The sequence below is a fragment of the Fonticula alba genome (genome assembly GCF_000388065.1).
Source record: "Fonticula alba strain ATCC 38817 unplaced genomic scaffold supercont2.1, whole genome shotgun sequence".
Taxonomy (NCBI): Eukaryota; order Rotosphaerida; family Fonticulaceae; genus Fonticula; species Fonticula alba.
In genome coordinates this window covers 1780610-1792522 of record NW_009242971.1, presented here as the reverse complement: position 1 = coordinate 1792522, position 11913 = coordinate 1780610, and the positions used below count along the sequence as shown (strand labels likewise).

The 11913-nt window shown below is 66.2% G+C and overlaps 3 protein-coding genes across 3 annotated transcripts; 2 read left to right on the top strand and 1 right to left on the bottom strand.

Annotated features, from left to right (window-relative positions):
- H696_00398 (hypothetical protein) lies at positions 1-1370 on the top strand. The gene is made up of 5 exons (XM_009494246.1): positions 1-75; positions 250-291; positions 437-535; positions 669-743; positions 854-1370. The coding sequence occupies exons 1-5, from the start codon at positions 70-72 to the stop codon at positions 1073-1075; spliced, it is 444 nt and encodes a 147-aa protein (XP_009492521.1). The 5' UTR covers positions 1-69; the 3' UTR covers positions 1076-1370.
- Positions 1371-1941: 571 nt separating this feature from the next.
- On the top strand, positions 1942-8583 carry H696_00397 (hypothetical protein; the record flags this gene model as incomplete). The annotated part of the gene is made up of 7 exons (XM_009494245.1): positions 1942-2402; positions 2542-5956; positions 6033-6416; positions 6508-6578; positions 6734-6981; positions 7093-7308; positions 7497-8583. Exons 1-7 carry the CDS (start codon positions 2049-2051, stop codon positions 8581-8583), a joined length of 5775 nt encoding a protein of 1924 aa, XP_009492520.1. The 5' UTR covers positions 1942-2048.
- Positions 8584-8945: 362 nt separating this feature from the next.
- H696_00396 (hypothetical protein) lies at positions 8946-10838 on the bottom strand. The gene is made up of 2 exons (XM_009494244.1): positions 10739-10838; positions 8946-10385 (listed from the first exon to the last, which is right to left on the bottom strand). Exon 2 carries the CDS (start codon positions 10345-10347, stop codon positions 9406-9408), a length of 942 nt encoding a protein of 313 aa, XP_009492519.1. The 5' UTR covers positions 10348-10385; positions 10739-10838; the 3' UTR covers positions 8946-9405.
- Between the last annotated feature and the right edge of the window lie 1075 nt (positions 10839-11913).

Below are 11913 nucleotides of genomic sequence, written 5' to 3'. Positions count from 1 at the left end.
CCCCGCCGCTCCGGATCTGCGCGCGCGCGCACCCTCATTTTCCTCCCTTGATCCACACATCCATCCAACATGGTGGTGCGTCGTGCCCGACACCCAGCGCCCGGTCCTCCTCCCGCGCCTTCGCAACCGCCGCCGCCGCCGCCGCCGCCGCCGCCGCCACCGCCATTACCGTTGCCGTCATGCTGCTGTCGCTGCCCTCCGCGACCGCCGTTGCCTGGTCTAACATGCCTCCCGCCCCCTCGCCCGCAGCTCCCGACCGCCCTCATCCAGGCCTGCGTCGGCCTGACTGTGGTGCGTTTCTCCCTCTCCTCCGCCGCGCAGCCTCCACACCCGCCTCGGCCCCCCCCCCCCTTTCGCCCGCTGATGTCGTCTCCCTCTCTCTCCCTCCCTCTCTCTCTCTCTCTCTCCCCCTCCCCCTCACTCCGACGCTGTGCAGTCCGTCGAGATGAAGAACGGCCTGGTTTACAACGGTGTCCTGGTGGCCTCGGATTCCTTCATGAACATCACCCTGCGCGACGTCATCCTCACCACCCGGGTGCGTGTGCCCCCGGGCGACGCGGCTCCCTCTGCGACCGGCCTTCCTGCTTGTGCTGCCCCCGCCAGCGGCTCTGACCATTCGCGTCCCTCTCCCTCCTCCTCCTCCCCCCGCTCCCCCTCCTTGCTCGTAGGATGCCCGCTTCTTCAAGATCCCCGAGCTCTACATCCGCGGGAATCAGTTCCGAACCGTCCGTGTTTCGGATGAGGTGCGCCGACACTGTGACACCTGCGCTGCCTCCTTGCCCCTGGCCCCGCCCATGCTCACGCCCTGGCTATCTGTACCCCCCTCCCCCGCGCCCGGTCACGCGTATCGCAGGTCATCGCTTCGATCGAGGAGCAGAACGCCCGCCGCGCCCAGGCGCGCGAGGCGCGCGAGGCCTCCTCCGCCATGGCCCCTCGCGACGGCGGCAACCAGACAGGCCGTCGCGATGGCACCTCCAGCACATACCGCTCTGGCGGCCGCGGCGGCGGTCGCGGCGGTGGCCGCGGCGGCGGTGCCGGTGGTCGCAACCGTCGGTCCGGCAACAGCTCCGATTAAGCTACCACGGCCGCTGCGGTTGCTGCGGCCGTTGCTGCGGCCGTTGCTGCGGCCGTTGCTGCTGCGGCTGTTGCTGCTGCTCCCTCCCCCCTGCCCGGCGGCCTCGCCATCCGTCCTTGTTGCGATCCTGCGCTTGCCAGTCGCCAGCTTGTGGCTGGCGGCGCAGCGAGCGGCGTGCGTCCCTGCACGCACGCCCTCACGCTTTCCCCCGTCGGGGCGTCAGTTCGTCCTGCCTCTTTCCCCCCCCCCCTCCCCTCAACCTCTTCCCTTGTGTGCCCCTCCCCCCCCCCCCCTCGAGGCGTGACCTTCTCCCTGCCCTCCTCTCCCTTTCCCCAACAAATATACCCCCCACAATCCACACAAGCTCTGCTGATGCTCGAGAGGGGAACCTCGGTAAAGTCACAAGCAGGCGGTATGCATGCATGCGCGCGCGCGCGCACACACACAGAGGAAGGCACAAGAAATCTATATTCATTTTGGGGGGCGAGAGAATGATGACAGCCCGACGCGCAGGCCATGCGCAGGGGGGAGGGGGGGGGGTAGGCACGCGTTCGTGTGCTCGCGCGCGCGCGCGCGCGTGTACACACACACATGTGCGCTCAACTGGAGCGCACACAGAGGAAAAAAATGATGTTGGACAGTGGCGGGAGGACAAGGGAGGAGAACAGTGGCGTGGAGGGGGAGGAGGCCGCAGAGAGAGAGAGACGGAAGTATATGGCCATATGTCTGCGCGCCGCCCCTCGCCGCCCCCCCCCCCCCCCCCCGCGCCATGAGAAGAGGATGCGAGGGGAGGGGGGAGGAGGTTCAGGCGGCGGAATACGCATCTTCCCACCCCCCCCCCCCCCATTCCGCCCCTTCCACCTCCCCTCTCCAATCTCCTTCCCTCCTTGCAGCTGCTGCGGGCGCCATCCTGGCCCCGGCCCCGGGAGGTCTCCTGACGCCCCCGGCCACCGCGCGAAGGTCGAAGTCCGGCATGGCGGGTGTGCCGACTCTCCCGGCCGAGGCCCGGATTAACGCCGGGATTTCCGACGCCAACCAAGCCTACTACGCCACGGTGGTTTCTTTTGCCTGGCTACGTACGGAGGTCCCGGCCGCCGGTGTGGAGCCATCACCGCCAGCGGCAGTACCGCCAGCACGTCGGCGCGGCGGTGGTCCTGGCAGTCGCAGCCTCGCGGCGTCCTTCCTGCCGGACGGACATGAGTGCGATTTCTGCCAGGGCTCCACCCAGGCGCCGGTCACCTTCCTCGGTGCCCTTGTGGGCTTCTTGCGGACGTTCGGCGTGCATGAGCGCGACACCGCCGGCTTGGTGCTCGGACAGATGCTCGAGGTGTGTAAGATCTTTGATCTCCGGTTTCCTGCTCTCCGCGCCCCCCCCCCCCTCCCCCCCGTGTGTCTCCTTCGCGTGTGCCGTCAATCACTGACTTGGATGTTGGGGGCTGTGCCTCGTGCGTGGGATAAACAAAAAGGCCGGCCTTGTGACCTGCCCGGCCCTGCAGGCCTATTCCCTGGCCGTGCTCGGTCTCCTGTATTGCGATTATCTGCCGGTCTTTGCGGCGGCCACAGCAGTATCGGCATCATCGGCATCATCGGCATCATCGGCACCAGCCACACCATCCGAGCCCCAGACAGGCCCGGCGCCTCTGGTTGAGCCTGTGCCGCCGATCTTCCTGGACGTCGACGCCTTGGTTGGACTGGATCAGATCGCTTTCGGTGCCGGCAGCCAGCTCCCGGCGATCCCAGCGACCGGAGTGCGCCCGGTCGACTCGCACCCCTTCCTGCCGTTGTTGGAGGCCTGGGCCAGTCGCACATATCAAGGCCCGGCATTCCCGGCCCCGGCGGACCCGTATCTGACTGAGCCTGTTCAAGCCCTGCTGGGATCCGACGCCCCGGGAGCTTCGGGATCGTGGCCCGGGCCGACCGCGAGCCGGCGCGATGTCGGCCGGAAGGGCGCCCGATCGACCGGCGCCACAGGGTCTGGTGGGGGCCGTGGCGCGAGCGGTGCCGGCTCTGGGAGCACCGGCAACATCGGCAGCCAGGCACAGTCCCTGGCCCGGCCGTTTGCTGCCCTTGTGGCTCTCTTTTTGCGCATGCAGTTGGCCGTGGCCATTGGCACCGGGGCGCCCTGCTCTCAGGGGGGTCCATGCCCGGAGCCGGTGTCGTCAGCGCCGGCTAATCGCGGCGGCGGCAGCGGCGGCGGCGGCGGGCCCGGCGGCAGCGGTTCGACCAAACCCCGGCGCGAGTGCTCAGCTTGCGAGCTCCTCCGAGCCAATTGGGTGGTTTTCCTCCAACTGCTACGCATCCTGCACATGGATCCGATCCGTTTGTCACATCAACTTCCTCACATTGTGGCTGCGCTCTTTGATGCCGAGGGGGCTTTCTCGGCGGGTGGTCCGGCGGGCGCCGCTGGCAGCAATGCCCCCTCGACCATGGCCGAGGCCAGTCCCTTCGCCTTCGGAGCCGGGACAACGCATGCCGACTGGCCGGCGCACTTGGCAGATGCCCCGCTGGATGGCGGCTCGGCACGGGTGTCTGTCCCGCTGTCCTTCGGGTTGGGAAACATCTCCATTCGGTCGTCGGGGCCGGTTCCGGCCTCGGCCGATGCCACCGCCAGCGCCAGCACCAGCACCAGCACCAGCAGCAGCAGCACCACCACCACCACCACCACGGCAGACTGCTTGCCCTTCTTCCCCCACACCATGCCTTCTCCCGAGCCGGACCCCCTTCCCCGAGAGGCGCAGCTGATTCTCTCGTCGCACCGGTCCGGCGGCCACCTAAAGGCCGGTCCGGTCCCCGGGGTGCTGGGCTCCTCGCTGGCCGAGCAGCAACATCCGCAGCAGCAGCACCAGTCGCCACCGCCGCCGCAACACTCGCCGGCTGGCGGCGCCTCCTCTTCTGGCGGACCTCAGCGGCGGACCGGGCCGGGCGGCGGCGTCACTGGCGCTGGCCGTGGTCGCGTTGATTCCCCGGCATCGTCGGTCGGCGTGGCTGTCGACACGGAGGACTTCCTGCAAACGGAGGACTTCCGCCGGTTGGCGCATGTAACCTTGACAGCGCTGGTGGCCAGTGGTGTGGCCGGCTTCCTTGGGCCCCTGTTGGCGCACTCCACATCGTTGGCGGTGGCGGCCAAGCTCCACACGCCGGATCCCCTGTCCTTGGCCCTCTTCCGGCCCAGCAGCAAGTCGCTGCTGTCCCTCTCTCGGGATCTGAGCATTTTGAGACATGGCGGCCCGGCGGCCGAAGCCCCGGGGATAGGTGTCAGCCCGGAGTCCGGGGGCCCTTCTTCAGGGCCGGATCTCGGCCTGGTTAGCTTCTCGCCTTCGGTCATCCCATATGGGGATCTCCTTCGCTATGCGCAGAGCATTGATCCTACCGGGGCCCTGCTGGCCGGGGCGGCCGGAGGGTCGGCATCCGGGCACCAATCTGCCAGCGGCCCTGGCCCCGGCGGGGGATCTTCCCTCGGCGGGGGGTCTGAGCTTCACCCGCCGGTGATCACTCCACGGGGAGCCCCGGCCGGGGGTGGGCGCGCAGGGCGGCGAAATAATGCGGCCGCGGCCGCGGCGCTGGCCGCCGCCAAGGCCAACGCCCGGGAGCGCGCAGCGGCCCTGGCTGCCGCCCAGGCCACCACCCTGACCATTGCACAGGATGCCGCGCGCATGACCCCAGTCGATACCGCGATCAGCCCGGATGGCTTGCTGGCCTCCTCGCTGCCCCCCTCGCACTATGCCCCGATGTGGCTCTTTGAGACGCCTTCCATCCCGTATTTCCCCTTCTCGGTGTTTGGGTATGCCCCGTCGGCCGGCACTCGCCCGGGCCCGGCCCTGTCGGTGGCCCTGGATGGGGATTCCCCCTCGGCCACGGAGCCCCCGATGCCGGTCTGCCTGCTGGACCCGCTGGTCCGGGTTCCCCCTGCAGAGGAGGGTCTCGGGGTCGAAGTCGGTGGGGTGGCCTCGGATTCGGACTTCGAGCGGCAGCTCGAGGCACTGACACCGCGCCTGGCATCGCACCTGCTGGCTGACATGTTCCCGGATTGCTCGGCCACGTTGGCAAGCTTGCCGGAGATGGACCTGGATGCGGCGGAGCAGGCACTGGCCTTTGGCCTGGATCAGTTCGACCGGTCAGTGTTCCTGGATCCGGTGGCCGCGGCCTTTCGCATGCGCCGGGGCCGGGGCGAGGCCGCTGGCGACGCGGCTGCCAGCCTGGCCTCCGATGAGGCCCAGTCTCGACCTGCCGACTCCTCCATCGAGATGGTGGATCTGGACTTGCAGACGTACATCGACAGTCTCGGGGATTTCAATGGCCTGAGTGATGAGTCGGATGTTGACCAGGACATCCCCTGGATGTATCCGGCCCTGATTTCACCGCAATTTGCCTGGGACGACGCCATGCTCAGTGATCTGAATGTGGCCCTGTCTAATGTGTCGGCCGCCTCGATGGCGGCCAACTCCGCGCTCAATGACGCCACGGAGGCCGTTTACCGGGCGGAGCTCCGCCACCGGGAGTCCCACTCGGCGTCAGCCGACGCGGGGTCCACCGGTGCCCTGTCGGGGCTTGCGTTGCGCTCTGTTCCGGATGGCGAGGACCAGGGCAGCGAGGATGAGGAAGATGGGTACGAGCTGGATAGTGCAGACGACGACGACGACGACGACGAGGACGACGACGATGATGACGAGGACGATGATGATGATGATGACGATGGGGACGACGAGGACGACGAGGACGACGACGACGACCACAGTGACCACGACGACGACGACGACGACGACGACGACGACGACGACGACGACGACGAGGATGACGATGATGACGGTTGTGATAACAGCGATGATCTTGAAGATGATGAGGACGATGTCCCCTGGCCCGTACCGGCTCCCCCTGTACATGGTGCGCTTCTCCCGGGCCTGTAATCGCGCGTGCCCCCTTGCTCATGTTGCCTGACCCATCGTGCGTTGATTGCCAGCATGTCGTACGGCCGGGCCCGCTGCTGCCGCTGTCGCTGCCACCGCCGCCGCCGCCGCCGCCGCCACCAGCACCTCAGAGCCCTTCTTGTCGCATTCATCGCACTCTGCTGGGCATCCGGCGCACCCACCGGCGGGCGGCCTCGAGTGCTCAAGCCAGAGCCCCTCGCTGGCACTCTCGGCCTTTGGTCTTGGACAGCAGTCGCATGGCCTGGGCCATGGTAGCTCGCCCGGGATCCCGGCCTCCGAACCAGCCCCAGGCCCGCCCAGTTCCGAAGCCGGAATTCAAGCCAGCGGCGGCTTCGGCGGGCACCCCTCCCCCGGGTCCAGTCACGACCTCTCCCATGACGGGACCCCGCGAGCTCAACGCCATGCTTTCGATCGAGGTACGACACTGGATGCCTGGCTTTATTTGGTGCCTCCCCCGCCGCGCGCTCACTGACCCGGCATGCCGCTCACTGCCTGTGGGCTTGACAGAAAAATCGGCCAAAATGCTGGAGCAAATCATTCTCGGCTGCCAAGGGCCCCTTTCTACCGATCGGCAACTGGTGCGCAGCCTGTGTCCCGCCCATTATTTTTCCTGGGAGAGGGAGAGGGGGGGGGGAGGGCGAGGCGAGAGGAGAGCCCTCAATGAAAGGAGGCAAGAGGTCAGCCACTTACGCATTGCGATTGCTTGGTCCGCCTCTTTCTGGTATTTTTGCAGGAACTCCTACAAATGTCATCCAATTGCTCTGGCACTGAGTTGTGCCTCATTTTGACGGACATCTACCGGCCGCCGCGAGCTGACTCAGATCCCGGCCTCCCCTCCGGGGCTGGGACCGGGCCCGGAATCGGAGCCGGAGCCGGGGCCGACGGACGTAAACTCTACCTTCATCAATTTGCCGAGCACAATCCCTCGCTCTTGGGGATGATCCTCGCCCAGTTGACCCTTCAGGCGGACATGATCTGCCGGTGCGTGTTGCTTTCCCCTTTCGCCACGCGCGTCGAGGCGCTCCCCCCCCCCCCCCTCATACAGGGTTACTTACTTGGTGTCCGTGATCGACCGGCCCGGCGGCTGTGCAGCCCCTACCGGAGGTTTGAGACAACGTCCATGCTCTATCTGTATGGACTGCTGTTGTCGGGCCTGACCCGGCCGAATTACTTCAGCGTGCAAATCCTTGGCGTGGTTCTCAGCTTGGCCGGGATCATGGAGCAGACGGCACACTTCTCCACGAGCGACATTCATCCTCAGGTGGTGAGCATTCTGTCCAGCTTTTTCACACGCTTCGTGTCATTCTGGTACGTACATCCACACACACACACACACACACACACACACACACACACACACACACACACACACACACACACACACACACACACACATATGAGGCGGTCTTCTCTGGGGTCCTCTCATCATTCTCTGCTCCCCCGCCCCCCTTCCCCCTGGTGGCTGACCATACTCCCTTTGCGTTTGGATGCATCAGCATCTCCATCTGCTCACTGCCTGCTGATGATCCGGCTAGCCTCCAGTTGCCGGACAGCGACGGGTACCTCTGCGATCATCTTGGCGGCAGTAGCATCGACGACGATGACGATGATGACGACGACGACGATGATGGCGATGATGATGACGACGACGACGACGACGACGACGACGATGATGATGATGACCTTGAGGACACTGATGACCATGACGACGACGACGACGACGACGACGATGACGCGGGCCTCGACAGTGCTCACGAGGCTGGTAGCGAGGAGGAGCACGACGTCGGTGATGACACCCCTGATCATCTCCGCCGTCGCCGTCCCTGTGGCCGCCAGCGCCATCCCTACCACCTTCACCGCCATCGGCCCTCTGGGCGTTCCTCGCCCGGGGGGCTGGATGATGACCGGTACAATCACCATGACGCGACGCTCATGCTGGCTGGCCAATCGGGAGACGCTCTGGAGGAGTCGGCGAGTGATCATTTCCTTCGGCACCACCGGCAGCACTACCAGCATGAAGAAGAGCAGCCGACGGAGGAGGGGGAGGACCGTCGTGGCAGGCACGGCCGCGGCATTCAGCGCCCCCACCCGCAGCATTCCCAGCATCCGGCCCTGTTCATCGACCCGTCGGATCGGATTTTGCTGGCCCGCATGACGAGCCTGCTCGCCACACGGATCATCCGTTCTGGGTGGCTTCCTCTGGCGCCGGATCCCTTTGTGGCCGAGTCCCCAGGAGGTCCCGGGGCGGGGAGCGTGGCGGCCCCGGGGGCCGGTCCGACTGAGCCCAGTGCCCTGCCGCCGGGCTTGGCACTGGCCGGGCCGGCTCCCGGCGCCGGTGAGGAGGAGGCCATCGCGCCGTACCTCCTGCTGCCGGAACTGCAGATCTTTTGCATTGAGTTTTGCGAACTGCGAGAGGCGTCAGACCTCTTTGCCGCGGTGCAGCGTGTGGTCATCCGCCATGAGCGGGCTGCCGAGGCGGCGGACGCGGCGGCTGGCGCCGTGGCCGAGGCCCAGCAGCAGCAGCGCCAGCAGCAGCAGCGCCAGCAGCAGCATCAGCAGGGGCAGCTACCACCGCCCTCTTGAGATGTCTCGTGTTTTTCCGCCCGCCCCCCCCCCTCTCTCTCTCCCCCTCTCTCCCTGCCCTTTTCTCTTTCACACACATTTGCAGAAATACACCTGCAGCTCCCCGCATCTCCAATCACACCTGGGTTCTCGTGCCCAAAGGAAAAAGCCACGCACACAGACACACATGCGCAACACACAGGCTGGGGGGGGGGGGGGGAGGGCATACACACTGCGGGCCGATGGATGCAACAATGCGGGCTCGCCATTTGGGCGATATTTTCTCCCTCCCTCCCTCTCCCGCCCTCGATGCCGATCGTCGGGCCCACTGCGCATCAGAGCACGACACACGTGCACAAGGAAGAAAAAAGGCACAGGATCCATGTCCGACAAGAGCGCCATGTATTTGTTGGATGAAGTGTGAAAGAGAGGAAGAGAGAAGGAGGGGACACGACCCGGGGAATGGGCACACCTCCTCCCCGCCGATCCACACAGCTCGCCCCGCGCCGTGCGGGTCTCCCTCCCGCCCCTTCGCTCGCGGCGGTCTCCATAACGGAGGGGGAAAGAGAGGAAGGCAAGGGAGATACGCGCGCGCGGGTAGAGAGAAGCGAGCCGGCGAGTGTGCGTATGCACATGTGTGTATGTATGTGACCCGAAGGCTGGCGGCGGGCGTGTGCACGCGCGCCTCGGGCCGTGCGCTGCGCGCGCACACACACACACACATATACACGTGCATACGCACGTTCCCGATCCTTTCGGGCACCTGCCCGCTCCCTGCCCCACAAGACCGGAGAAAGGGGGGAGGGGGGCAGGGGGCAGGGGAGGAACACCAGGAGTGTGCAATTACTTGCCACCGGAGGTACCCATGCCCATGGCGGTCTTGAAGGAGTCGTACACCCACCACTGGAGACCGGTCAGGGTACCGATCATCAGGACACGAGTGCCGAGACCCTTGGTGAAGAGGTTGAAGAGACCGAACTCAGAGGCGATGGTGCCGACGGACTTGCCCTTGTTGCTGGCCTTGGACATGAGGGAGACGATGGAATCGGCCGGGTGGGAGACAACGGCGCAGATGACACCGGCGGTGTAACCGGAGGCGAAGGTGATGCCGAGCTGGGTGGACTTGGAGTAGGAGTCCTTGGGCTTGGTGAAGACGTTCTTGTAGAAGAACTGGACGGCGGCCTCGAAGCAGACGAACTTGGCCACGGTGTACGGGATCTGGCGAGACCAGAGGGGAACCAGAGAGCCGAAGGGGAAGCGGGTCTCGGCGGCGTTGGCGCGCATGGCAGCCAGAGCGGCCATGGTGCCGGTGGGGAAGGTACCCGGGGGAGAGGTCTGGACCTTGACCTTGACCATCTCCATGGGGCAGAGGGCAATGTCGGCGAACAGCTCGGCGGAAGCGGAGGCGGAGGCCCAGACAAGAGACTTGTACTTGACGGAGTTCTCCTCGCCGAGGACGTTGGCGTAGATGTCCTTGAAGGCCTCGTAGAGACCGAACTTCAGGGCACCCTGGGCGGAGTAGCCAACCAGGGTGGGGATGTGGCCCTTGAAGAGACCGCGAGCACCCTCCTCAGCGGCGATGGTGCGCAGACCGCTGATCAGGCCGCGGTACTTGGAGGGGTTGACCTGCATGTTGCACTTAGTCACATCGAGGGGGGTGACAAGCCAGTGGGTACCACCGCAGGCGAAAACACCACCAAGCATGCACTTGGCGTAGTAGGTGCCGGTGTGGGGGATGGGGTGGCTGAAGCGGGCATCCCACTTGGCGGGGGCGGAGGCGGACATGGTGGTTTGGAGGGGGGGGGGCGGTCTGCGACAAAGATCTGTTTTTGGTGGGTCGTGATACCGGGGGGTGAGGGGAGCGCGTGCGAGGGTTGAGAGGACATTAGTGACGAGGGGGTAAGAGAGGAACAAGAGGACATGATGTGGGTAGAAGGAGACGCCGGATGAAGTGGTGGGGTGGGGCAGCTGAGGGGAGGAAGGGGGGAAGGGAGGGAGAGGAAGAAAGGAGGAAGGGAAGAAAGGAGGAAGGGGAGAAAGGAGGAAGGGAGGAAGGGGAGAAAGGAGGAAGGGAGGAAAGGAGGAAGGGAAGAAAGGAGGAAGGGAAGAAAGGAGGAAGGGAAGAAAGGAGGAAGGGAAGAAAGGAGGAAGGGAAGAAAGGAGGGGAGGGACGAACCGAAAGTTCAAATCAAAGCGAGAGGTGGCTGCCATTCCGGCCAAGGTGCCCCGGGGCTTTTTATCCGCCCACCGACCCCGGCAGGCTGAACAGGGGGAGGGGGGACGGTGACACGCGCCCACTCACCCCCACTCCCCGCGTACGCCCACTTCCCCTCCCCCGGGGAGGGGCCCCCTGGCACGGCTGGCCCGGCCTCACCGGTCTGGTTGGCCCACCTCGGGCGCCGGCCCTTGGCCAATACCGGTCACCCGGCCTCCTCGTTTTTTGCCTTTTTTTCCTTTTTCCCAGCCACCAGGGCGGCTACCGCCTACACCCCAGGCCGGGGGGGGGGGGGAGGGGGGTGCCCGTCCACCCGCCCGCCCATCCGCCCGTCCGCCTGCCCACCCGCCGACCCGGACAAACTAGTGCACGAGGGCCGGCCCGAGCACGACACACGCGCGCGCGCGCGCGTCTCCAGACCTGCACCAAGGAGATACCAGAACCACCGGACAAGCCCTGCACAGGCACTTTGCGCGCGCCGGCGCGCGCAAATGAAACAGGGGAAATTCGGCGCCCAGCTGGAGGTGATGCTTCCAGAAAGTGAGGCCAGCCTCGGGATCACTCGTGCGCCTCGCTCCCCCCTCCTCCTGTGCTGTGACAAGACAGCCCTCCGGGCGCGCTCTTGCTCGTGCACCTCCCGGCGCCCCCCATCTATAATCGGAGAAAGCGTATTGGCGAGACTCGACCACGCCGCGGCGCCCCATCGAGCTTTTGCGCGGCCGCGGAGGGAGGGACGGCGAGGCCGGGGAAGGGCGGCCGATTTTCGCCAGGGTCAGCCGCGCACCTGCCTCCGGTGTGAACCCCGGGAGAGGGGCCTGCGGAGGGGCGGGAGGCCATGATTTTCTCTGGGTCGAGGGGCCGAGACATCCCCCCCCCCCCCGCCCCCCGGTGCAGGAACAAAGGAGCACGAGCGCGGCCTCCCGATCTCCCGGCCCTCTCTCGCGCGGTGTTTGCGTCTCTCCCTCAACCTCCCAACAGAAGGGGGCAGCCCTGCGGTGAGCTTTGGCGAAAATCACAAGCCAAAGCGGACGCCCATTTAGGACAAACCCGCACGAGCTAACGCATGCTGGCGTCCACGTCCCGGTGTGTGAAAGGCGTCGTCCCTCCCGCGCCCCGAACAGGACACCCCCCCCCCC